General features: G+C 38.6%; 1 protein-coding gene across 3 annotated transcripts in view; it reads right to left on the bottom strand.

Moving 5' to 3' along the window:
* LOC119483914 (inactive dipeptidyl peptidase 10-like) overlaps window positions 1-27,500 on the bottom strand; it is a 54,849-nt gene that overhangs the window by 26,188 nt on the left and 1,161 nt on the right. Inside the window, exons 1-3 of one of the 3 annotated variants that reach the window (XM_037762405.1) lie at window positions 18,319-18,363; window positions 6,796-6,910; window positions 6,614-6,709 (exon numbers count right to left, since the gene is read on the bottom strand). In XM_037762405.1, coding sequence (XP_037618333.1) covers window positions 6,614-6,709; window positions 6,796-6,910; window positions 18,319-18,348 — 241 coding nt within the window. In that variant the 5' untranslated portion in view covers window positions 18,349-18,363. Of the gene's footprint in view, window positions 1-6,613; window positions 6,710-6,795; window positions 6,911-10,838; window positions 10,996-18,318; window positions 18,364-27,500 lie in introns of those variants that run through there. The other 2 variants (XM_037762404.1, XM_037762403.1) reach the window with 2 other exon arrangements.

Here is a 27,500-nt window from a genome sequence, read left to right as displayed (position 1 = left end):
CAGGAGCACAACAGATATGTCACCCGTCCGGGAGCGTTAACTTAGTAGCCTCGATGCTGCGTGTAGTGTCGCGGACATGTAGCCACTTTCCCAGTAAAAGTCTCCACCACACATTTAGTTTAGTTTAGCAGGTTGTCAGCTGTGTGTCTGCTCGGCATAACTTTAACGAGTGTCCAACAAACAGTGTGTGTGTATTTGTGCTATGTTAGCAGCTTTATCATTGCCGGAAGCTTCGTGCTTGCCGCTGCACACGTACAGTCTGCGTAACTTTAGCAAGTTACCAACAGACCGTGTGTGTGTTGGCGGTGAGTGTGAGGTTGTTGGTGTCGTTCTAGCTGTGAACGTAGGTGTAGCAGTGTGTGTACAGTTTATTTGTCGGTAAATAAATGCCACGAAACTACAACTCCTCCACTCAAGCAAGCTTGAGCTGTGTTTTTAATACATCCATGTAGAGACCGGAGCCGACTTGACATCCCTAAAACCAACCCATAACATTGCAAGAAACCCGTGTAAAACCGTGAAACAATTACACGCACAATAGAAAACACATCATGAGCATACAAAGCTTCATATCTGCATTAAATAACCAAAGATAAAATGTTCGATAAATATGCTATCGCAAATCATAAAGAGTGTAATTACACAACCGAATACACAAATTCCCACGTCAATGATGATGACGTCAAGGTAATTTTGTATCTGTGCTTTTGACCATAAAACCAGGCTAGGTGTTTCCCCCTGTTTCCAGTCTTTGTGCTAAGCTAAGCTCACATTTACCAAATACACATGAGACTTGTATCAATCTTCTCATCTCAACTCTCGGCAAGAAAGTGAATATCATGTCAAACTAAAAACAAAATCAGATATTTGAACACGTTGTTCTACATCCTCAGGAAACTATGAATATCATACTGAATACGACCACTACTCGGGATGTGATATTTATTTATATTCATCATTCATCTGATGTTTGAGCTGGAGGAACGTGCCGTGTGCGGTCAGGAAAAAGATTTGGGCTCTGATGATTGTTTGGCTCTGGTTTCCTGTCGGGTTTCATCATGATATTCAGCTCTTGTTTGAACTCAAGGAGCTGCAATCTTAATTATTTCTTGTATTATTTAGTTTTTTTTAAGTGTTAGGACGTGATTTTAACATCCTGGGGGTTCCCTGCCTCTCTTCTATGAGAGTCTCTTGTGCTGTTAAATTAGGGCTGAGCAGCTATTGAAGCCTGACTCGGATGTTAGAGGAGAGAAGAGGAAATGAGTCGCAGCTTGTCAAGGAAGCTTTTTCCATTACAGACATGTTTGAATTACACCCAGAACACCTCCAGGAGGCCCGGCAGTAAATTCAAGCCCAGACCAAGCTTGTGTACTCTCATCACACTCGGTCGACTTTAGATTTACACCTCGCAACATGTCAGCCGCCAATTTCCCAACTTTGTCATCAATCTCAATAAAACAGCTAATAATGGGACAGCCGGCCCTGTTGGGTTGAAAAATTCATTATTGTGGTACAAAACAAGTTGCATATCACTCTCCCAGGTGATGTCAGCCTCCAGCTAAGAGCTAACCAACAACATACAGTCAATCCATCGTTTCATGATTGATCCAGCTATCTGATCTGATTGATCGTGAATCAAAAACACACTGAGCGATAGTGTACAGTGGGGGTTTTCACATCGCCTTTATCTTGGCCAACAAATTGTATTCGAGACCTTCTCCTTCTCAGCTGTCCATCATGTCCGATGATGACGGTTGCTCCAGGGGGTTGGGGGTTGGGGGAGGGGGTTCAGCCACTTCATGTGGCTGTGGAGGCCGATGCGTGAGCCACACACTCGCCCGCAGATGAGGCAAGGCAGCCCAGATGTTGTTGTAATGCCGGCTGCCCGCTGGTGTCGTTGGGCACGCCTTTTGGTCCTCCTCTGTTGGGTGGTGTGGTGTATTTGTTCGGTCGCTCTGGCACAGGTGACCTGCCAGGCTGACCTATCAAGTGCCAGATGTTCCAGATGGGTAGGGTTTATGTTGCAGCGCTTGAGGAGGTCTTTAGTGTAGTCCTTGTAGCGCCTCTTTTGTCCGCCAGCAGCCTGTTTTGCGTTGCTGAGTTGCCCATAGAGGGCTTGGCGGGGCAAGCGGTGGTCGGGCATGCGGATAGTATCCAGCGGAGATGTTTTTTTGCTAGTGCTGCTTCCATGCAAATGGAGTTGGTCAAGGAAAGGATCTCTGTGTGAGGCACCCGTTCTTCCCAAGAAGATTCGAAACACACCTCAAAGACTACAGCCAACGGTCAACTACTAGTACGTTCTGCGCCATCCTGAGAGGAAATAACTCTAGAGATCGTATCTTGCCAAGAAGTGAAAGTTAATTGTTCGTTCCATTGCAACATCAGCGCCCAGCAGCACAGCTACGCTTCAACAATTTTGGACTGAAAGCGACTACCGAACGCCAGTAAAACGTCCGCCTACAAAGCGCCGTACAAAATTCTATTCTATTGTCATATTCCACCAAAACTGAAACACTGTAGACTGTAAATCAAGCTTTGAGAGCGGTGGACCAAAACAGTAAAGTTGCTGGTCTGAAAACCAAAACAATGAGCTTAAATACGATGATGAAGCTTCATAAAACTGTGGGAAACTGCATAATCGGGCGATAACTGAAACCCAGTTGAGATCAAATGTGTGTCCCTGCCTTTAGGGAGTGAAATAAGGTCCTCACAATCACACATATACATACATCTGTGTGTGTGTGATAGAGGCCATCCCAACCAGAGCCCATAATGAGAAGCCACAGGCCACAGGACTAGTCATTAGTATTATCTCCCTGTGGAAGCGAAGGACGCAGCAGGCTGTGGATCGGTGTTTCATATCCAGAGCAGGAAGGCCATCCCTCCACCTCTGTCCTTCTGTCACTCCCTGCAAGGCTCCAGAAAGGTGCTGTGGATATATTTAGTCATCTCCTACCCTGAGTTTACCGTTAAAGCTGTAATTTAGCTGTCATGTTGTCAACAAACCGTCTTTCTGTTCAGCTCCTGCGGCTATAGCTGCTATTTTCTTTCTCCCCATAATCTCTTTTTTCTCTCCGAGCTCAAACACAATCTGTCACGCTGTCAAGACGCCAAGTTAAACAACAACACAGAGATGCTCCACATTTGGACGTGAATATGAGTGAGAACATGTGGAGGAACGATGCTCTCCGCACGATCACACAATAACGGTCACAGTTCGAGGCTGTTGCTGCAACACCTCTTATGTAACATGTGGAGAAAATGTAATGAGGAGGTGTTGGCGATGTGGCCTGGAGGAAGACTGGGAGGAGAAAGGTCAGTGAACTCAAGTGGAAGCAGCATTTCTCCTGCTGTGAGGAAGAAAATGTTTGCAGAGCTGTGAATTAACTGCATTGTACTGTTAAATCACATCTATTTGACGCCTGAAGTGCTGACAATCTGCTGCCATTCTAGCCGCTATGCAAATGAACGCAATCTTTTAGTTTTGCATCTCTGAAGCATTGCAAGTCAACTATAAATTAATATTTGTCAGCGGCTTTCTCTTACACATACAGCAGAACTTGTTTGTAAGTACATAGTGAGAAAGATTGCAACACTTTTTAGGAATTACAGATACTAGATGGTCTTTAGTAGTATAGTAATTTAATATAAATGCTTATTAAACACCAAAATATGTGTGCAAAAGGACTATTAATGAAAATGTACCAAAGAAATGGACATCTTCAGTGGAGGGAAGTTTGCAGGATCAAAAAAAAAAGGAAAAAGGATGCAGTTTATTGTGCATTAGCTCCAGGTCCAGGTACATTAATACACAGGTTTATCTAAGTAATGCAGCTTTCTAGCTCCTCTGGCTTCCAGTAAAAGTCAGGGACATGATTAAAAGATGTTATTGAGAGCTTTTTATGCATGCTGTGAGTTTGCATCTGCAGGAGCTGAAGACTCAGGAATAATTTACCGGTAAAGATCAGATTATCCCGCTCATTCTCATTCTCAACCCTCTTTTAGAGATTCATCTTTACTGGCTTGCTTTATTATTATAATAGCTGGGATTTAATATTTAATTTAATCTAATTAAGGACTGAATGGGGAGGAAGCGGTGACGCAATATGTAAAGGATGGAGGGTCTTTTTCCTGTGACCACCGCACACTGTTACCAATATTATTATTATGTGTTATTATTATTGCTTGAATATGGTTTATCGCAAGGTGGGAGGATGTCTGACCCCGAGTCGCTGCAGGCTGTACTCTTGATTCATCGTGATGCTGTGAGACCATCTGTGTTTAAATATGCAGATCAGCAGGAGTTTATGTGTGGTGATAAATAAAAAATATACGAAAGATCAGGGGCAGAGTTCACAAAACATGTTAAGGCTAAAAGAAGCTCTTAACTGCTAACTAAATATTTGACTTTGTTTCGTTTTTGTGACTTTATAAAACTAATACATTTGTTATTGAAATCTTTTTTATTGTCTATTTTAATTAAATATAATGCAAAATGTAATTTATTTTTTATTAAATTATTTTTTTTAATTTAGTATCATTTTCAGTTTATTTTAATTTGTTTTGTTTTTTAAATTAAAGTAGAACTTAAGTTTTAATTTAATTTATAATCTAACTTAATTTGATTTTTAATTATTTTAATTACATTTTTATAATTAATAATAATAATTATAATTATAATTAATAATAAAGAGTATAATTTAATTTTGAATTTAATTACATTTTAATTTAAGTTTATTTTTTATCTCAATCATTCATATTTTTAGTTTAATTTAACTACATTTTTAATATTATTACATTTAATTTCTTTGTTTGAATCTACACAATTCATTATTTAATGTAATTGTATTTTTTAGATGATATTGTAGGGAGATGCATTTTACAGGAAATACAACATTGGTACACATTAAATTAAATTAATAAATGAAGTTAATTTATTATGTACGGCAAACTTAATCCCTCCATATTTCTAAAAATAAAGCATGATATCATCAGGATTCTTTGGACTTTGCAGACAGTTAGCAGCTCCTTTTGTAGGCTGTGATCTTGGTTAATAAATGGCGGTAATATGCAGTATATATGGAGTTAATATTGTCTGTGTGTAATGAAACCTCGGCGGAGAGATTCTCATTTTCTGCTAATGCACTTCCCACAGTGCTCTGAACGTTTTACCCAAATAACGTGTTTTCCTCCCCTGATAGGAAGACCATGTCCATCCTGGGGTTTGATGAATTTATCTGGACAATATCTGGCTTTTTATTAAACTCGTATGTTCACAAGTCAGCGCTGTCTAGCTGTGAAACGACTGAAATCTAAGTGAGAAAAGAACGTAAAAGGTGTTAAAACCCCACAGCTGTCCAACCTGAAACTGTTCGCAGCCAGACACGACCAGCTGCTCCTTCCAAACTGACAAAAGAGCACAAATATAAAAACACCAAACCATGTCTCACAGACGTCACCCCCTGACTTACTTCTCAAAGTCACACTGTTGTGTTCTCCTCCGTTACATCACCATCACTCTTTCCTCACAATGTCACGCTGTCCTCACCTCCTCCACCTGATTCTCCTCCTGAGCTACATCACCTCCACGTCTCTCCCTCTCTGCAGACACAGCAGAGGAGTTTACGCATGATCTTTTCAGACGTTGAGTATGTGACATTGCTGGGTTTATCTGGCACGAATGCAGGCAGAATGAACACATCCTTCTTATGAATGAAAAGTTGAATTCAAAAGCAACTAGATGCCCCACTGCTTTATTGATTCAACCTAAAATAACCCAGAATGCAGTGCAGCTAAAAGTCAAGGTGACATGAATCTCACTTTTTCTTGACCAGAAAAACCATCCTTCTCTTTCTTTTACCGCTGTTTCCTGGAGACTGTTGAATTGGATTCTGGAAAAAGTAGTAAAAGCTTTTAGCAGAGTTACCACACTCACAGCCAGGCATGCCATATATTGTTGTTTTCAGGATAAGTTGGGCTAAGCAAAGATGCCGTTAACTTGCATAGGAGTTGTATTGTATTAAAGGCTCAGACACACCAACCCAACATCAAAGAACTAGCGGCAATGAAGGCCGACTGTTTTGTCGCCTCACCTCGCCTTTATCTTGGCTGACAAGTTGCATTTGAACACACCACAAAGACTACAGCCGACGGCGGCGGTAGTCTGTATTCATCATTCAAAAGGGAAACCGGAAGACCGAGGACGGCGGATAAATACAAGCCGTTTTTATGATACGTACATGAAACAAAGCGGCGTCTGCTGTCCATTTTCACACCTCTCTCATTCACTAGTTAGCCTCATTCCAGATGGCCATGTGGTTGTAAAGATATCTGTGTGTTCAACATGCTGAATCGGCCGAAAAGCCTCTGACACAGGCAGACTAGAGCCGACGGCGCGGGACACAGTAAAAACTAGGCCGACAGACGCTCACCGACGGCCACAAACTGTCCGTCCGCCGACCGTCGGCTTGGTGTGTCAGGGCCTTAAATGTTCTAGGAAAAGCTTTTATGAAACTTAAGTTTTTTGGTGTACATGACGGGACAAAGGAGAGTATGAATGGGACAATCTGAGCCTCAATAATGTTTAAAACATATTTTTCTTGTTGGTACTCACCGCTGATCCACGTGGCCTCGGGGTCGTGGACGCTGAACTCTGGTTTGTACAGATCTGCTACAGTCATCCTGGACTGGCTGTTGCCGGGTTGCTCCGCTGGGAGAAAAACACAGTCAACTCAAAGTCAAATCCTTTCTATTCTTACAGCTTTATTAGATTATCAGATAATACACCTGACGTACCAGGTGTGAGGACGACCACAGACATGGTGATGAGCGAGCAGACCACCACGATCACCAGCAGAGAGATGGCGATGCCCTTCCAGTTCCTCTGTGGGGGGCTGACGTCCACAAACTCCTGCAGACACACACAGAAAAACAAAGAAGTTAGCATAACTGTAGCCTACAAGAAACTTGAATAAATCCAGTTGTTGAGATGTTTTCACAGCAATATAAAATGGATAATAGAATGGGAAATATGACCTGTTTATCTTCCTATCACTAGCTCTAATCAGCTTATAATAGGCCTACGTAGAATTAAAACAACTAACCACTAAAGATGGCAATAACAAAGTAAAAGGATCGGTTGAAATTATTTTTCTGCACGAGGGTTGTATGCATTTGTTTATGTATTCCTTGTTGTTTCTTCGTTGACGGATTACTGTAATCCTATATTACTTCTCCCCAAATCCACAGAAAGAACGGCATCATATTTAAAAACGGATATCTGATTTTAATACCAGCATCTAAGAAAGAAGGTAAAATAAACTTGATCTCTGGATGAACTATTTCTCAAACAAATCAGAAAACTGATATTTGGTGCTTTTATCGGATAGAAGATACAAAAACATGACAATTCAAGCAGTCGTCTCTACCAGATGAATTGATTTTTGCAGTCCAGCTCTTTTAATAACTGGACCATGAAAGGAGACAGCTCATCCTGTCTAGACAGAGTGGTGATTATCCACCAAAAAGAACCATCAGAGTATAAATCTTCTTGTGCATAATACTTGAGTTTGACATGAAAAATGTAATCTGAGCTTTTGATTTTACATTTACAGCCTTTCAGATGATGCTGTCATCCGTACCAAAGACTCTTGGACGTCTTTTTTACGTGGTGACATCTCTGACCCGGCTGTCGGGAAGCTACCGGGTTACATAAGTTCCCCGGACTCATCTCTTCACTCTCACTTCAGGCTAGGATGACGAAAGTTACCTGTCGACTTTAAAAAAGAGGAAAGTGATGCAAGGAGGGCTTTTAGTTCAACTCCGGATTTGGCAAGAAACCGGGCACGGACGAGGTTTCCAGCAGCGACACCGCAGGGAACTGTAATAGGTAGCTGTCATATGGTGTTTAATTCACAATTTCTTCAGAGCTCGAGAAAAAGACAGAGTGATACATCAAAGAAGACAGCGTGAAGCCTCTTGCACACATAAAACCTGTCAGATTTAATGTTGACTTTTCCAGCTGCATTATTGTTTCCTCTGTAAAACTTCAGTATAGAGAAGTAAGCGAGAAACACATGTTGCTTTCAAGGTATTGTTGTTGTAGAAAAATATTTTTCTCCTAAATTCACCAAAAGTTAGCATTAGATAATGCTTCGTTTGTATATTTAAACATACCATTTCAGAAAACTTTTCATACAAAAAATAATTGTCTTAATGTAAGTAATGAACTGGAAGTTTCATGGTGATAGTAGATTCACTATACTACCATTATGCATACACTGATTTAAGCGTAATTGAAGGATTATAATCATCAAGATAAGAGGCACAAATGTGTCCTGAACAATCTGAATCACATGTACTGTTGGGTGAGGAGGAAGCTGTTTAATTAATGTAGCAGGAAGAATTGATTCTCACACACACACACACACACAGAGTATAGCATGCAGAGAATTAGCTCCGAGATGTTGAACTAATACTCAGCGAGCAGTCGATGGCCCAGTGGTGTGCAAAGAACGATCTACCCACTGCTGACTGTGTGTGTGGAGTGTGTGGAGTGTGCATGTGTGTATACAAAAGCAAGCTTTAGCAGACGCAGTTCGCTGCAACAGTCTGTTGATCAGACTCACTTCAGTGGAAAGTAAAGCAAGCGAGAAAATCAAGTGTGTCAGTGTTTGCAAGTGTGCGTGTGTGTGTGTATTGAGTTTCTCACAATCTGAATCTGAAGAAGACACAGATGTTGATTTCAAGGAAATCCAGACAGGGTTTGACTTTAACAAACCCAGAAATATATACTTATATAACAAGCTATTGAAACTTGGCTGTTAATGATCTAAGACTCGGGCTGTCAAAGCTAACGCAATAATGCGTTAACGCAAATTGGTTTTAATGCCACTAATTTCTTTAACGCATTAACACAAGTTGTGATTTTTAAAGCTAGAGTGAAGATACTGGTATCATATGAATCTAGAAAAACCTAATGAATCCATTGGTACCAACCATGTCATACTAGCTTCTCGTGAAGGAGGTTAAATGACGCTCAAATTTTGGCGAGGAAAAACTGGCATGGCCATTTTCAAAGGGGTGCCTTGACCTCTGACCTCCAGATCAGTGAATGTAAATGGGTTCTATGGGTACCCACGAGTCTCCCCTTTACAGACATGCCCACTTTATGATAATCACATGCAGTTTGGGGCAAGTCATAGTGAAGTCAGCACACTGACACACTGACAGCTGTTGTTGTCTGTTGGGCTGCAGTTTGCCATGTTATGATTGGAGCATATTGTTTTATGCTAAATGTAGTACCTGTGAGGGTTTCTGGGCAATATCTGTCATTGTTTTGTGTTGTTCATTGATTTCCAATAATAAATATAAACATACATTTGCAAAAATCAGCATATTTGCCCACTCCCATGTTGATAAGAGTATTAAATACTTGACAAATCTCCCTTTAAGGTACATTTTGAACAGATAAAAAATGTGCAATTAATCACGATTGAATATTTGAATCGATCGACAGCCATATCTAAGACACAAAAGATGGTGGACTTTCTATTGTTTGCCATAACACATCTCCAAACCTGCTTATAACATATGGCCAAAATCTTCTGTCACATCATTTCATATCACGATATATATCACGATGGAGCATGTTTTCTGGTAAGTCAATAAATAAATAGTCTATATGAAATAACTACATGGTAAAGCCTATGTTTGTAAACTCCTGTGTGAATGAAATACTTGACAAATGTAAAGTGAAATTATAGAGAAAAAATAAATAAATATAACCCTAGGGTATATCGCGATAGAAACAATATAGAAAAATATATACGATAGACATTTTTATATCGTTTTGACGATATGTATCGTCATACTGCCCAGCCCTAAGTGTATTTATAGTGCATATACTGTACATTATTACACTGTAACCTTGTATAACATGCTTTAGAAACAGCCAACTGCATGCAATTATGGTCCAGACAGACCATCTGTGAGTCTCACCCCACACAATATGAGATTATAGAGATTCAGATCTCACACCTGCTCAAACACACACAAAGTCATCAACAGCAGCAGCAGCAGTCGACTTCCTGGAGACAGACAACACAACTTTGGCGAGGACAAGTGGGGACAACTGAGATTGAACTAATACCTGAGTAAAGGACAGGTTAGATAATAAAACTCAAAGACTTACTGTGCAATATATCCTTGATGCAATATACACCTCAAGTGCAACTTTGTTTACATTTTATTTATTACATCTACCCTACCTTTATTACAAGTGCAATTACCTCTGTTACATTACATCTATTTTTATATTTTATACTTCTAGTGTAACACTTCTGTTTATATTTATTTATTACATCTACTTTACCTATTTTATTTACTTTATAACTGTGTGTTTTACCTGTTATATGTTTTATCTGCCTCGTTTAGTCTTGTCAAGTATTTGTTTTAAAGCACTGACCAGAAATGGCAAACTGTGAATCTCGTTGTATTTAATACAATGACAATAAAGCTTTCTATTCTATTCTATTCTAAGTGGTGAAAAAAATGCACTTAAATTGACTGGTTGTGATTTCTAGTCTGCAGTTACAACCCTTAAATCAATGTTTACATGCACAACAAATCAGATAAAAATCATTAATGACCTTGTTGATTTTATTGCATTTCTGTTATTGCTATTTAAACAATCTCCCTATAATAATCTTATTCTAAGGAGCAGCATCTAGTAACCATAGTTTCCCCATATTGTCTAAATGTACCACAGTCCACACAGAGCAGATGTATCTCCTCACAGCTGAATGCATATTAATAAATGTATATGTATCTGTCTCTACCTCATCCTGCTGAGCCTCTTTGGGTTTCTTCTTGGTGGGGTCTTTGGATGCTGTCATTGTACCGAAGCCAGGGTCTCTTCTCTTGTCCTCTCAGCCTGAATCCAGCTGCTCTCCCGGTAATAACATCCGAACCTGTCGGCGCGTCAATTTAGCAGCAGGAGCAGCAAGCTGCAGGGAATCACGACCAGGACCACTTCCTGGTGTGACTTTCAAAATAATCACTTTCCTGTCTTGTAACACAACCACACACTTGTGTCACATGTCTACTATATGTTGTGGTTTCTTAAGGGAATAGCTCCAGACCTGTTTTAGATTCACTATATAGCAATTAAGATTCAATTTTGGTAACATTTTTGTCACATGCTTTTATTTTGTTAATTAATGCAACATCCGGTGTCTCTTTATATATGTCTGGATAACTTCGAGGAGTCCAGTGTCTACTTTTTTTATCTATCTAAATATCTCTCTTTCTCTCTATCTCTCTATCTCTATATCCATCCATCTATCTATCTATCTATCTCTATATTGCTGTCCATGGTGCTGAATCATGGACTGTGTCTGAAATCTCTCATTCCTCACTATATAGTGGACTATATAATGAGTTCACCATTTCGTAGTGCTGTTTGAATGTATAGTGAGAATTATTATACCCCATATAGTGCACTCAAAGTATCCCACAATGCATCGTGAAAAGTAGTGGACAACGATGGTCACTAACCAAGCACTATATACCATCATGCATTGAGCTGAAGGAAAAATGGCACTTGAGTTGTGGCGCAAAAATAATGTATTTAATGTGGCCACAAAGTACTTTGTATTTATTGATTTTAACATTCACAATGGATGTTAATTCTTACTTTCACAATAAAAGCCCTGGACATATACGCTGCATCACTGCTTACCAGGGGGGGAACTTAAATTCACTCCGAATATTTTGCAAAGAGACAACTCAACAAAAATAGCTTACATATGTATTCATCACACACAAAAATACATGCCAGTATTTACTATGGATGTCTACCAGCAAACGTTGATCTGGCACGGTGTAATTTGTGTGACGTAATTTACGGTGCAGTAAAAAATGACCCGTTTAGTGTCTAAAAGTGGGAAGTGGATAGAAGGGAGCCCGCAAACTGGGGAAACTGTCGCGAGATTGTTAAAGTCAGGCATTGACCTTGTTAAGGTTTGGATAGGTCGTTGGGCAGCGAGAGTTTTTGCAGGTTTTTGTAGATCTCAGATCAGATTTCGCAAATGTAGTGCTGTCCATGGTGCTGAAACAATTACTGTTACTGTAGTAAATGTAGTGCTGTCCATGGTGCTGAACCTGGGACTGTTACTGTAGTAAACATAGTGCTGTCCATGGTGCTGAAACAATGACTGTTACTGTTGTGAACATAGTGCTGTCCATGGTGCTGAAACTGGGACTGTTACTGTAGTAAACATAGTGCTGTCCATGGTGCTGAAACACTTACTGTTACTGTTGTGAACATAGTGCTGTCCATGGTGCTGAAACTGGGACTGTTACTGTAGTAAACATAGTGCTGTCCATGGTGCTGAAACACTTACTGTTACTGTTGTGAACATAGTGCTGTCCATGGTGCTGAAACTGGGACTGTTACTGTAGTAAACATAGTGCTGTCCATGGTGCTGAAACAATTACTGTTAATGTAGTTAATGTAGCGCTGTCCATGGTGCTGAAACAGGGATTGTCATTTTCTATCGCGAGGGGACGCGACGCTTCCCAACATTGTACGCTTGGTGGGCGGTCACTAGACCCAAGGCTATCCCCACCTGATTGGACGAACGCTTTCCCGCCATTGGCTGCTGCTCCCAGCTGTCAAACCGGAACCAGTATGGAGGCTCGTTTGGAAACTTTCTTCTCTTATTTCGCGAAAATAGTTCACCGAAATGTGTTTCTGAAAACATTTGAGGCGAGAAATAAGCCTCGCAGTTGCTGAATCTGTCTTTATTTTGGATCGATAACGTTTATTTTAAAAGATTCTCAGGAGTTTCGAGAGGCGACGAGTCGCGTCGGACGCCTGTGATTTGCATAAAGTAGACGAGCCCTCAACTTTATGCAAATGAGGAGCGGGCGTCGTGACGCTCCGTCTCTCGAATCGCGATGCCACATTACCAGAATGCATTGCGCGGCTGCTTACATAGACAATGAATGGTAGCGCTGTCCATGGTGCTGAAACATGGACTGTTACTGTAGTAACTGTAGTGCTGTCCATGGTGCTGAAACATGGACTGTTACTGTAGTAACTGTAGTGCTGTCCATGGTGCTGAAACATGGACTGTTACTGTAGTAACTGTAGTGCTGTCCATGGTGCTGAAGCAATTACTGTTAATTATAATTATTGACGCATTATATTACTTTTAATGTTGCAGATGCTAAAGATGGAGCTGATTTTAATCACTTTATATATACTGCTTGTGAATTTATATAGCAGTGTAATATCCCCATGTGCCTGTGTCTTGCACTTTGTGGTATTTTTACCCCTGATGATGTCACTCTACTACTCCTACAGTATCACTTCAGGGACTAAGAGCTCTTCCGTAATATCTAGTATCAGAATATCCCTCGGAAATAAGGCTTATAACTGTGCGTGCGTGTCATTGGAGAATGAGCCGGACCGAGGCTTCATGTGAAATCTCTTCTGAGGGGAATGAAGCGAGACAATCGGGCAGATCAGTAACCAGCTGGCCTTTCCTGCTGCCAAGTGACTGGATGCAAACTGATAGGTGTCACACAGAAAGCCCCGGAAGACACAAACCCCCAGCCACCACACACATACACCGTCCAAAAATAATGATGACAACAGGAGGTGGGGGGATAAACACAAATAAAGATGAAGCCTGCAGATATTCATCCCCTCATGTGTGCATCTTCTGTACTTCTAAGGATCAAATGTTCCCACAAGTATTATCAAGATATACTTACAGTACCAAAAATAACTAATTATGCATGTTACTGTTTATGTAAAGCTGTCCATGGTGCTGAAACATGGACTGTTTCTGTTCCGTTTCATCTTTATATTCTTTTATATTATATGCGATTGTAGTGTGTTAAATCATCCAGTGACATGAGTGTGTGTGCTTGATGAAAACTGAATGTTTATGCTTGAATGAAGAACTGGAGGAAAAGACTGGAGGTCAAAGAGCAGCGAGCGAGGGGAAGAAAGCGGCGGCAGAAAGCAGAGGGGAAGAAATGAAGAGTATATGGATGGATGGGTGGAGAGAGGCTGAAGATAACAGTGGTAGTAGATAAGAGAGGGAGGAAAAGATCCTCAAAGCTTGTGTTGGACTCTCTTCTTCATTAAATATTTAACAAACGGAATCAGAGACCACATGGAAATGATCTCTCTCTCTGACCTCTGCTGGTGTTTGGGAGGTTCAGAGGCAGAAATCTTCAGACCACATCCTAACTAGTGCATTTGTACATGCATTACTAGTTCAAGCATTTGGACATGTTTGCATTGCATATTATTTTCAGGCCAGTTTTAGAGCTAGTGGACGTACTGGTATCATATGAAACTAGAAAACCTAAGGAATCCATTGGTACCAACCATGGTATGCTTGTTGGAAGGAGGCTAAAACTGTCATGGTCATTATCAAAGAGGTCCCTTGACCTCTGACCTCTAGATATGAAAATGGGTTCTATGGGTAACTTGACCTCACTGTATAAAATGAACTGTGGTGACCTCTAGGATAATCACAGCCTCATGAAACTTTACAGCCACAAACTAGAGACCTAGAGCATTCAGAGGATGGATGGCTTTCCTAGCTAGATTGACAATAAGGGGGTTTCTGAGCAGTTTACACAACAGAAGTGATCGCTATCAAATCGCCGTTAAATGCAATTCTTGCAGAAATCTCCAAATGTCAAAAGTTTTATATCCCAAATCACAGCATGGCTTTTTCTATGTTGTTCCTCGAGGTCTTTGTGTCTTAATGTGGTATTTTGGAGGGATTATTGATCATTTTTATCAATTCTTGAGTGGTAATAAATAGTTAAATTTAGCACCAAATCTGTGTAACAAATGGTATCAACCCCAAAATTGCAGCAACAACTTATGAGACATAATAGAGCATGTTCTAAGCCCTCTCACAATTTACTTAGTATATTCTGCATCTCAAATTAATCTTCAGGTTCCCAGCCTTCAGATGATGTACACCACTTCTATGTGACATCTACTGTTGACCTGCTATCTCTCCCTAAACACACCCTGATCCCCCTAAAGAAGACTAAAACAGGTCTACTGTGGGTCTCAGAGGGTTAATATGGAGACTGCAGAATCAAATGATGTGATTTGATTTATTTGATGCGTTTATTTGTTTGGTGCTTTTGTGTAAAATATTAAGTGTTTTTTTGCGCCTCTTGGCCTCCTCTAAAAGTCAAACACCCTGAGGATGTTTTCTTTCCTCAGCTGTGTCAAGACGCTTTAACACCAATTTTACTGAGACTGGGACTCACAACAAACCCTTTAACCACTGGGATCAACACCCAGGTGCGTCATCTTCCAGCTGTTATTTTTAGTTTTGCCAGTCTGTTCCAGAGGCAGCGAGCAGGCAGCTGACTGATTTACACCTGGGACGTCAGGTGAATGTAATTAACCCGCTGCCTGGATGGAAACCTGCAGGGCTCGGAGTCTGGAGCCACGGAGGTTTTGTTGAAAAGTGTGTTTTAAGATAAGGAAGGCTCCTAAGTGGTTTAACTGACCCAGAAGGATCTGAGGTGAAGTCCTGATAAGAGCAGGCCAATGTCTGGAAATACTGAAGAAAAGTGCTTCACTGCATCGTCATTTAATTACATCGTCTTATGTAACTTATGTAATGTGATTGTCTTCCGACAGAAACTTCTTAAGGTGACTCCTGCCTGTCTATCCTTGACTCAAAATTTCAGGCCAATGCTGCAAGTTGACCCCATGACCCCACGCTGAATGACAGCCCCCTGAAATGCATAAAGAAATGTATAAAGAAAAGAATACAGAAATAAATAGGTTCGGGAAATAAATAGGGGGGAAACTGCAAAGGGATAAATAATGCATAAATAAATAAATACATTTACTAATGAATAAATATATTTAAAGATACTTGAAATGAATACAAAATAAATGCAAAAATAAACAAATAAATTTAAGTTAATAAAATAAATAAATAAATGCAAAAATAAATAAATAAATCTAAGTTAATACAAATAAATAAATAAGAAAAGGGAAAATTGAATCGAAGAGTAGATAGATGGAGGAAATAATACAAGGGGAAATTAAAAAAAAGCAAATTAAATTTACAATACATCACATTTTATCAATTAAGAAATTAAAACATTTCATTACATTTATTTTTTTATTTTATTTTTTCTGTTTTCTATAGCATTCATGAACAAAAACCACCTGTTATTCTGACTTTTGAGTATTTACGCATTATTCCAAAGTGGTTACCTCGCTGTTAGCCTTGTAATCATATTTAAATTAGTCTAAATTAGCTACTTTTGTGATTTTAAATATTTGGAGCAGTATTATTACACCATTTTCCAATCTCTGGATACAGTTTCTTTCTGGATATGTTGAGATCAAGGTGTTATTCTGTGTCTCTGTTATAATATCGTTTCTGTGAGGCAAAAAAATTTAATATTCAAAGGATTTATTTATTATTTATTTCAGCTTCAGATGGTAAAATTAAAAGAGGTTAGGATGAATAGGGTGTAAAAATGCAACCATCCTAGCAGCTTTGACAAAATCGAGACAAAGAGGAAACTAATTAGTTTTCTGATGTGAATAGAATATTTCAAATTATTCTAAATTAACAGGGTACTTCACATAGCCACACAAAGTGTCTGTTTTTTCTCAAAAATAATGACGTCAATGTCTTACCAGTCATAAAAGAAGGAAATTTACTCAAGGACTAACCTGTCGATTATCATAATAAAAGAAACAAAATGCTATGCTCCCCGTCTTGAATATGAATTCATACTCCAGTGTGTTTTGCAGCAGAAGGGACCTCAAACACTGAACTGTGGGAATGCTTTAAATCTCCTCGAGGCCTAAATGTCCATTTATAGAAATGCAAAATTGCAAAGAGCACGGGCGCAGACAATAAGCTGTGAGTGGGAGTGTGGTGCAGCTGGCAGATGAAAGCATGTACCTGCAAACATATTAATCAGCGCAATGATGATGGATATTTTAATCTACACACAGGGTTTTTTTTATCAGGTTTCCAAAACAAAACACATCAAACGACACTTTCTAGATCAAGAATAAATAACCCAAAATATGTTGTTTTTACACGACAGCTATCAAAAGCTTCCATGACTAAAAAGCTGAAATCTGATGGTGTCTTAAGGATATAACAACCAAAACAGTCAGAGGACTGAGGAGTGGAAGATCCACTACCTTGACCTAGATAAAAGTAGGTCAGTGTTTACAGACTGACCCATTAACCGGACTGCAGGCCCTGGTGGGGCTTCAGTCTGCCGAGCATCCTGAGACAGACCGACGAAAAAACAAAATACAGGGTTGTAAATTCTGCCAGCGGGGGTTCTTATTGCGTGACGTCTCGTCCTGGAGAGACTCCTGAGTCATATTAGCTTTATAATAGTGTGACTGCAGATGTCTTCAGCCTAAAGACCTCCAGGACCCAACCAGAAAAACTTGCATAAGTGAAGTGAAAAATTGATGAAATAGTATCACTGGATGCTATTTTGATAGTTTATTAATCATTTCTCAAGTGTCAAGCAAATATACCTTGACAGCCCTATAGTCATTATATGTGATATGATTGAAAGCTGTTGTTTCAGAGGTCAAGAGTAAAATTTAAGTCCTTAAAGTGCTCAGAAAAATGTGGAAATTTAAACATTTTTTTTTCGAAATAAGGTCCCACCGGAAGGGGTGGGACTTAGCCTCTCTTTGAGGGGAAAAGGAGCATAATATGGGTCATTTAAGGTTTATCTCTGACATTTATAGGTAAAACAATTCATCAATTAAGCAAGAAAATAACCAAAAGCTAATAGATCATGAGAATAAGTTGCATCCCAACCAGAATTCATGTTTTCTTTGCTTCCTTATGGGCTACAAACTCCATAATCTCCTCAATAAAGCCTCATTTTAGCTGAGACGAGTGCTTCTTCTTTTTCCATTGGCTAAAGTGTGCACCATGCAACCTCAGCACTCAAGAAGAACAGCCCATTCAACACTCACTCAACACACAATAACAGTCTGACACACTTTAAATCCCAGAGGAGGTGTTTCTGTTTCTCAGACTCTCCCAGGAGGCAGCTGACACTTCTGGGACTTTACGATAAAACACAAACGTCTCTCTCGTCCATTGATTCTCCAGCTATGAAGGAAACTTTAGGATGTTTTTGTTTAGATTATTCAGCCACTGCTGAAGGCCCACATGTCAAAACACTCACTCAAACACCTTCCATAAGAGCCACAGCGTTGTGGTTTCTATAAATAAGAGCGTACTGACACCTCACCTCCGGGTACCTGAGCTCTGGGTCCATCATGTTGACGTCTCTCCAGTCAAAACACTGAAATCTGAAGCATCTCACTCAGGCAGCAGCCAGACGCTCAACCTCAAAAGTGGGCAATATTGTCCAAAAACAAAAAGATGCATTCCTTCTGCAAAACTACTAGTAAAAGAGAGCCTCCTCTGCTGCTCTTGCCACCAGCGTGTCTTTCTGTCTCGCTTTTCTCTTCAGAGTAAACAGACGTCTGACACACATACACATGCACACACTCACAAAGCCCCTCTGTTCTGATTTTACTACTTAAAAAAAATGGTGTCATTCATAAGTAAAAATCAGCCAACCCAGTTTCACTTGGCGTCTGATAATTTAATTCTGTGTCAGGGGGAATTTGCCTGCTGATGACACTGAGCTGAATTCACCCGATTTCTGTGTTACTGTAAAAGGACAATTAGGTTAAAGTGGGTTTAAAAGAAGCAGAAAGAAATGAAGTATTTCACTGCCTTTGTTAACCAAGAAAAACCCTTTAATCATTTCTTTCTTGTTTGAAATAGGTCTCCACTTTCATTCCAAAACACATTTCATCAAAAAGGTGCATGAACTGCAATTGATTGACACTTGAAGCTACAAAATATGGAGTCCCAGGAGTGCCATAAAAAAAATCTGTAAAAAGAAAAAAAGTATAAATAAATGTGGAAATATATAGAGAAATAAATAAAAGAATAAATAAGTAAATAAAAAAAATTGGAAATATAAAGAAAAATAAATAAAAGAATATGTAAGTAAATAAAAAATGTGGAAATATAAAAATACAAAAATAATAAAAAAATAAGTAAGTAAATTAAAAAAATTGGAAATATAAAAATAAATAAATTAATAAAAGAATAAGTAAATCTGGAAAAATAACAAAATATAAAATAGTAATTATAAGCATGTTCTTTTATTTTCACAGCTATTTGTTTATTTATTTCTCTATATATGTATTTATATATTTTTTTAAATATTTATTTATTTATTTTACATATAAATGATTCTCTTTTTTATAAAAAAAATTGATCTATGTATTTTTATATAATGATATTTATTTATTCTTATCCTTTTATTTTTCCTTATTATTTTAACTATTGCTTTTCCCCATATTTTCCCTTTATTTATTCTTTCATTTATTTCTCTTTATATTTCCACATTTTTTATTTACTTATCCATTCTGTTATTCATTTCTTTTTATATTTCCATATTTTTTATTTACTTATTTATTCCCCTTTATATTTCAACATTAATTTCCTTATTCTTTTACAGATTTATTCTTTTATATGGCACTCATATGACTCCATAGTAATAAACATTGTACTCAAAGTGCTGTGATTTGGGAACCTGACTAACTGGTAGATAGATAAAGGCACTGACACAAAACCTTTTTGGCATTTCCTGTTGACATTTTAAATTACTGAAATATTTTCTGATATTTAAACTCAACTGTAGTGGCTGAAAATAACTCAACATGATGTGTAGTCAAGAAATAGAGCATGTTCAGAGGTGAATTTTCCTTTAAGAGACCGAACACATGAACCCGCTGTTTGAAGATCTTAAATTTGCCTGAAAGAAGATTAAAAGCTGCACATTTTCTGACATCTATAAATCATCAGCGAGCAGCAGGAAGGTTGACAGACAGTAAAGAAAATCCCCAGAGGAGTTTGAGTCCAGAGGGAGGGATTCAAACCACAACACTGACTCCGCCACACAGCAGGAGTTCAAAGTCGACTCAACCTGCTGCTGAGACAGATTAAAACTAAAGTGAGAGGTGCTGCTGCGCTGGAGGAGACTCAGTGAACTGAAGCCTGTCTGAATTAAAGACCATTAGACCTTTCAACTCACCAATAAAGACCCATTTATTTACACACTTTGTGGACTACAAAGTGCCGTACAAAAGTACGACAAAATGATTTCTATTCTATTGTTATATTCTACCGAAATGGCCTGTGTTTAACAATAAAATAATAGAAATATAATGAGTGTTTTCAGTCAAAAGTGCCGGCTTTTGTCACAAAAAGCACCAGTGTTTTGTCTCTTTGCTTCTATACTCTCTGGTTAAAGTCATTTTTCCAGTATTCTGCTAAGCTAGGAGCAGTAGCTTCATATTAAAGCTACCATACAGACATGGATGTATAATACTAATCAGTCTTTTCATCTAATTCTCAACCAGAAAGCGAATATTTCCCCAAATGTCAAATTCCTTTAAGGTAACATAGTTGGATTTCAGTGTAATTTTGACTCGAGGGTGAGAATTAAAAATGTCTTTCTCACAGTAAGAGCTCTGTACGGTCTCCGCACTCCTCTGAAACTCTCTCTAACCTCCCATATTACCACCTGGAGGGAAGCCATGGATCACAGACTTCATTACTGATTAAGAGAAAAGCTTTTATTAGTCAGAGGCGTTACGAAGCTGCTCAGCCCTCCCTTATCTCTGTCTCGGTGCTCTTTATTCAGCTCCATACTGGAGCAACTGTGTCTGGCCACCAGTAGCAATTAACTCAACATCTGCTTGTTCTTTTTCTGGTTTTCTCTGTAGTTGCCTTCACACTTAAACTGATGAAAACATTAGTCACAAGTGTGGTAAAAGAAAAACACAGAAACAGTGTAATTTAAAGTGATTTTTGAGTCTGATTGCTGCAATAAAACAATCATATCAACCCTTAGAGACCGACCATATACCTGTTTTAGTCTTTTTTTAGGGGGGTACAGGGGGTCTTTAGGGGGAGATAGCAGGTCAACAGTAGATGTCACATAGAAGTGGTGTACATCATCTGAAAGCTGGGAACCTGAAGATTAATTTGAGATGCAGAAATATGCTAAGTAAATTGTGAGAGGGCTTAGAACATGCTCTATTATGTCTCATAAGTTGTCGCAGCAATTTTTGGGGTTGAAGTCAGATTTGGTGCTAAGTTTAATAATTTTTTACCACTCAAGAATTGATAAAAATGATCAATACTCCCTCCAAAATACCACATTAAGACACCAAGACCTTGAGGAACACCATAGAAAAAGCCATGCTGTGATTTGGGATATAAAACTTTTGACATTTGGAGATTTCTGCAAGAATCGGCGATTGGATAGCGAGCACTTCTGTTGTGTAAACTCCTTATTGTCAATCTAGCTAGGAAAGCCATCCATCCTCTGAATGCTCTAGGTCTCTAGTCTGATCCATCCATCCTCTGAATGCTCTAGGTCTCTAGTCTGATCCATCCATCATCTGAATGCTCTAGGTCTCTAGTTTGATCCATCCATCCTCTGAATGCTCTAGGTCTCTAGTTTGATCCATCCATCCTCTGAATGCTCTAGGTCTGTAGTTTGTGGCTGTAACGTTTCATGAGGCTGTGATTATCCTAGAGGTCACCATAGGTCATTTTATACTGTGAAGTCAATGCTCAAAAAATGGTCTTACTACAATGAAATGTCTCCTATGGGGACTAACATCATCACACATGAATACAGTGGGGCTCATTGGATCCACAAGAGTCTCAGCTTTACAGTGAAACCCAATTCATGTAATTCATAGACTGTTTAGGGACCCCAGTATGCAGAAATATTCAAACACACTCGAGGAACCCATTTTCATTCACATATCTGGAGGTCAGAGGTCAAGTGACCCCTTTGAAAATGGCCATGCCAGTTTTTCCTTGCCGTTATTTAGCCTCCTTCCTGACAAGCTAGCATGACATGGTATCAATGGATTCTTTAGGTTTTCTAGTTTCATATGACACCAGTATCTTCACTGTAGCTTAAAGAATGAGCGAGCTAAAGCAACCTTGACCTTGAATACTACTCATCTCCTCTCCAGACCTGGTATTTTGTTGCAGCTGTGGCTGAATGAAGAGAAATACAGTCGTTTGTCCTGGTGCCGGGATGTGAGAGCCTCTGGGCTGCTGCTGCTTTCATAGCAGCGACCTTGGTTTGGGAAAGTGCTTTTCAGAGCGGTCTAACCTGAGATGACTCTCATGAGCCACGGTGTGACTCAATGACCCAAAAATAAAACAGGACAAAGTAAACACCAGCATGTGCAACAAGGACATTTCAAATCAATTAAAAGCAGCTGATGCACTTAAGATATTGAATAAAGGTGGATAGCATGCAAGGTCTAAAATGAAAAGCTTTATTTGCCTTATTTCAGTGGTGGAAAGTAACTAAGAACATTTACTCATACTAGTACAATTTTAAGGTATTCTTAATACATTAATTTTGATGTATATAAATAGATTAAGCAAGTATAAATATTTGTTAAAATTAGCCCAACCTTTACTAGCTGCAACATTAAAGTGATGCTTTCACTAATCATAATCATATTACACAATATATGTCATTTTAAATGGGTCATTCTGCTTAATGAGGACTATTTTTATGCTTTTCTGTTAAATCTAAGCTGACTGCATTTGTAATTTAATTTCTCATAAGGATGCCAGTAGAAATCCATCCACAAGCCTTGACAGTCGTGCAGACTAGTCCTGTGTAACACTGCTCTCTAGTGACAACAAATGGACTTGCATTCATTCATGTACTGCTGCATGGTTTTAAATAGTCACTTTGTGCATCAGGGGCCATTACATGACACTTGTGTACTAATATAATTAACTATAAGCGTGAATATAACTTACAAGCGAATCAGTCCAGGGCTCACACAGAGGAGGGAAAGGATAAGGCTGGAGCTGTAAGATGACCACACTGAGGTGTTTCCTGATTGGAATCTCTGAACTATGACCTGGCTGAGTCACATGACTAAAACAACCAATGAAAACAATAGCAGGCAGTAAACAAGAGAATAATGAATGACCACTAAAGGGAGACAAATAGTAAAAATAGATGCAAAGTCTTTAATGAACATGACACATGCAGTTTTGGGGCAAGTCATAGTCAAGTCAGCACACTGACTGCCTGTTGGGCTGCAGTTTGCCATGTTATGATTTGAGCATATTGTTTTATGTTAAATGCAGTACCTGTGAGGGTTTCTGGACAATATCTGTCATTGTTTTGTGTTGTTAATTGATTTACAATAATAGATATATACATACATTTGCATAAAGTAGCATATTTGTCCACTCCCATGTTGATAAGAGTATTAAATACTTGACAAATCTCCCTTTAAGGTACATTTTAACAGATAAAAAATGTGTGACCACAATTAAATTAAACTGACATTAAAAATAACTAAATAAATATGATTCTACAGATATTTCATGTGATGTTTGGTTACGCTATTTCCGTGTGTGTCTTTGTGATGAAGTATTCAAACTGAACATTTCGGGGAAGGTTTAAAGTTTGACTTTAAACACAGAGACTAAAGAGAGGACTATAATATTAACTATAAAATGTACTGTACAATGATTGTTATACACTGTACATTTGTGCAAGTAAGTGAGGTGCAGACTTGTCCTTGAATATTAAACTTTACACATTGAATATCTGTAGGCCTATATTGAATAATTAAAGCTTATACAGAGGGTTAACTTGAGGGTGTGAAGTGAAAAAGAAAACCAGCCAGAGTTTTTTATTAGATATTTTTAGAGATATGTGGTTATATAAAGTGATAAAGCAGTCAAATGCAACATGCAAATGAATGCACCGGTATTATTAATACTGAGTATTTTCCCAGTGTGGCCTCAGTAAAGCATCTTAATTACGTAGTCAGGAACTTGGCAGTATGATTCCTCATTTCACAAACAACCTGTTGCTTTCACAAGACAACAGTGTAGGATGTGCAAACGCAGCCGGCTCAGCTCTGTATTTAGGATTTCTAAACAACGAATCTTGTTTTCTTCAAAGGGACGTGACTCATTGAAGCATTCATTATATTTATCATGATGTTGTTTATTTACTGAGTGACTGGGGAGGGGTTAAATTAGCAAGGGATGCATGTAAAGGCTCAACATGCTAATGAGCTCCTTCACTCCAAGTCCATCTCCACGGTAACAGATGGCGGTGACGACACAGGGTTAAAATTAATATTCAGTGATTTTGTGACTGTGATTGGGAGCTGAACAGGATGTTAAACTCTGTTATGAAGGCAATCTGTTCAGTTTCATAGGATTTAGGGTCGGGAGTTTAGTTGTTGTTGCTTTTGAGAAGAATAAAACATGAAAGGAGGAGGTTTAAATCTTTTGTATTTTGAGTTTATCAGACAAAGTTTGACATTTTGAGAATATTCACTTTCTGGCGGCGAGTTTGATGAGAAGCTTGATACGACTGTCTGTCTGGAAAGTGGTGTCAATCTTTTCATCTATCTCTCTGTAATTTCCCCAAAATGTCAAACTGTTTATTTCAAGGAACCTCGAATCAAAACACAAGAATATTACAAACTTTGTATACTATAAGTTTTATTGTCAGTCAAATGAATTTGGGACTTCTTAAAATTGGAAATTCGAAAAGAAGTCAAACTCAAAATGATCTTGTGACCCACTCAAGGGGTCGCGACCCCTAGGTTGGGAAACAGTGCTTTATATAGATGAACTTCATGTCATGTCTACTCTAAAACAGCTTTGACTGGTCGATCGTATCAAGCTCCTTCTGAGGAGAAAGTCGACTTTATTACCACCAAAATTGATGCTTAGTAGTGCATAAAAAACCCTCTAAGTGAACTAGAAAACTGATTAAAAACTCACTCTGAGGTAAAATAAACGGATCATTTTCCTGTAGCAGATCTGTAAATTACACAAATTAAATCTTACTGTCTCTTTGCTGTGTTATGATTCAATCCTCCCTTGAGTTCAAGGTCAGTTTTAGACGTTTTAAATTTTGTGCTATGTGAACGGACACAAAAGAAGCTTACTTTAACCTCACTTATACCTCATAATGGCTATGGACTCATTGGTGTTTTCAGTCCGAGCACGAGCAGGGAGGCGGGGAGGCATCTGATTGGTTCTTTCCAAGCGGGCCGCGAGGCAGTGATTGGTAGACGTTTTTACAGGATTACAGCAGCTACAGATGACGGCTCTTTTACGCTCCTTTTTCAGAGCTCATCAGTAATGGATCGCTGTCGGGGTGTAAAGACCATTTCAACCAATATAACAAATATTGTAGACTGGAGAACATCATCAACCCTGCCTTTAAGGAAAAATACTAGATTTAGTATAATAAGAAAATATCTGTTTCTCAGAAACTACAAAGTATGTGTCAACAGATTACCAAGATTTCAACACTAGAGCTTTAAAGATGAAAGAAGACGTTTCAGAGAACGGGAGGGTCTTTCATTTTAAAGAGAAATAGAGAGAGAAAAGGCCTTGACAGTGAGGAATGGTGTTTGCAACGACTGACTACTGACTGACTATATTTACATTTCACGCCTCCAGAGCACCTTTTGATTTGTGCTGCGAGTGAGATGATTGACATGCATGCTTTGTGGCTGTTTTTTATTCTGTTATGAATCGAGGGTCATCACAGTTGCTCTGGTTTCGGCTTCAGTTTGCAGCGTTTACAGGCGGTGAATTAGCTGGAGGTCACTCTTCAACCCCAGCAGGTCATGTGTGGGCAGAAAGACCAACACACAGACACTTTTAGATCACTTTCAAACGCTTTTCATTCCTTTTTCTTTCAATTATTCTTCATCTAATAGCCAGCGATATTTCCCAGATATTAGTATGTCTTAAAGCATGTCTCCAGTGGGGAAATGTAATGTCCTTTAAATGTGTTTTACACCCTGCAAGAATACCAAATGTGCTCCTCATCACACTGAATTGCCATTTTGTTTGACTTCATTCCTTCTATTTAAATCGCTGAACAAATTGGAGATATGCTGATTCAAAGGTCTTGAACCAAGCTAGAGGAATCATGAATACTTGAAACTGTATGAAAATGGTCTAATATTATCAGATTGAACTATGAGAATACATTTGAATATGTTTTATGTCCACTTTTGCTGTCGTGTCTTAGCAGTTATACCCTTTCTCAGATCAATAAAGCATTACCGTGTAGAAATACTCTGTTACAAATAAGAGTCCTGCATTCAAAATCAAAAAGTACCAAACATAAAAGTACTCTTTATGCAAAATAACAATCTGTATCCATATTGAAAGCTGAAAGCTGTGGGAAAGGCTCAAATTCACACCAACAAAACACAAAACCCTCTCTCCATGAGCATCGGCAGCCTTGTGGTGGGTGAATTCTCATATAATGTATCTCAAGAGGCAGCGGCTTATTTATGAAGCAGCTAAAACCAGACGGTGGATTACTGAGCTGTGATTTATGACACAATTAAAACCACTCAGGCTAAATAATGCACATGAGAAGCAACAAAGCATCACTGATCATTTTAAACTGCTGTTTTTGCTGATTTTTGTTCCAATAGATGATGGAGAAAAGCAAACTCATGCACCCAAAAAACGACCTTTTAAAAGTGTCATATTTTCTCTGCATAAATGACGGAGGCTCGCTCCTGCCAGATTATTCCCATCCTGCTGCAGCACAGGATTGAACGGGATTATACTTCGTCTTCATGTCTCGCAGCTTTGCATAAACTGTGAGCAATAATGAGGCTCTTCAGAGCCTTTATTCTGCACGCTGCTGTCACTGTGTCTCTGTATTATACTGTTAATATCATCCATAAAACATGAACATGAAACATGAAACGTCACAAAATACATTAATGCACTTTGATCTGTCAGTACGGCTGACGTATAGATGATCCAGTTTGACAGAGTGGCTTCAGTTTTAGTTACCTTTTGTATTTCAAATATTCATCGTATTTGAATTTCTTAATTGTTATGTTAACAAATAAAAGAGTGGTAAATATATTACTGTGTAATTTATTTAGCATTCACCACAGAAGTCCAAAATATCCAGTTTAACACAGATATTTACCAAACTTTTACTTTTAAACCTTTTGCAGCCTAATTTTAGTTATAATTCCTTAAAGTGGCTAACCAGAGTTAAGATTTTCATATTGTCAACAAATCCAAAAACTATTAAAAACACCTAAAACAGTCTCTGAAGATCTGCTGAATGGTGCATTTAACTCTGCAACAAATGCTAAAAATAAATGGTTTAAGGAGGAAAAGGGTTTAAGATGGATAATAATTTTAATTCTTATTATAGTCATATTGATAAAAAATGTATGTGGACAATTTAAAAAAAAAAATACAATAATACATCTACAGAGCTTTTAGAAAGGTGCAGAATAAAAGTATGGCTTTTTCTGAAAAAAAATA

The sequence above is a fragment of the Sebastes umbrosus genome, chromosome 24 (genome assembly GCF_015220745.1).
Source record: "Sebastes umbrosus isolate fSebUmb1 chromosome 24, fSebUmb1.pri, whole genome shotgun sequence".
NCBI classification, from domain to species: domain Eukaryota; kingdom Metazoa; phylum Chordata; class Actinopteri; order Perciformes; family Sebastidae; genus Sebastes; species Sebastes umbrosus.
This window is presented reverse-complemented; position numbering and strand designations above follow the sequence as displayed.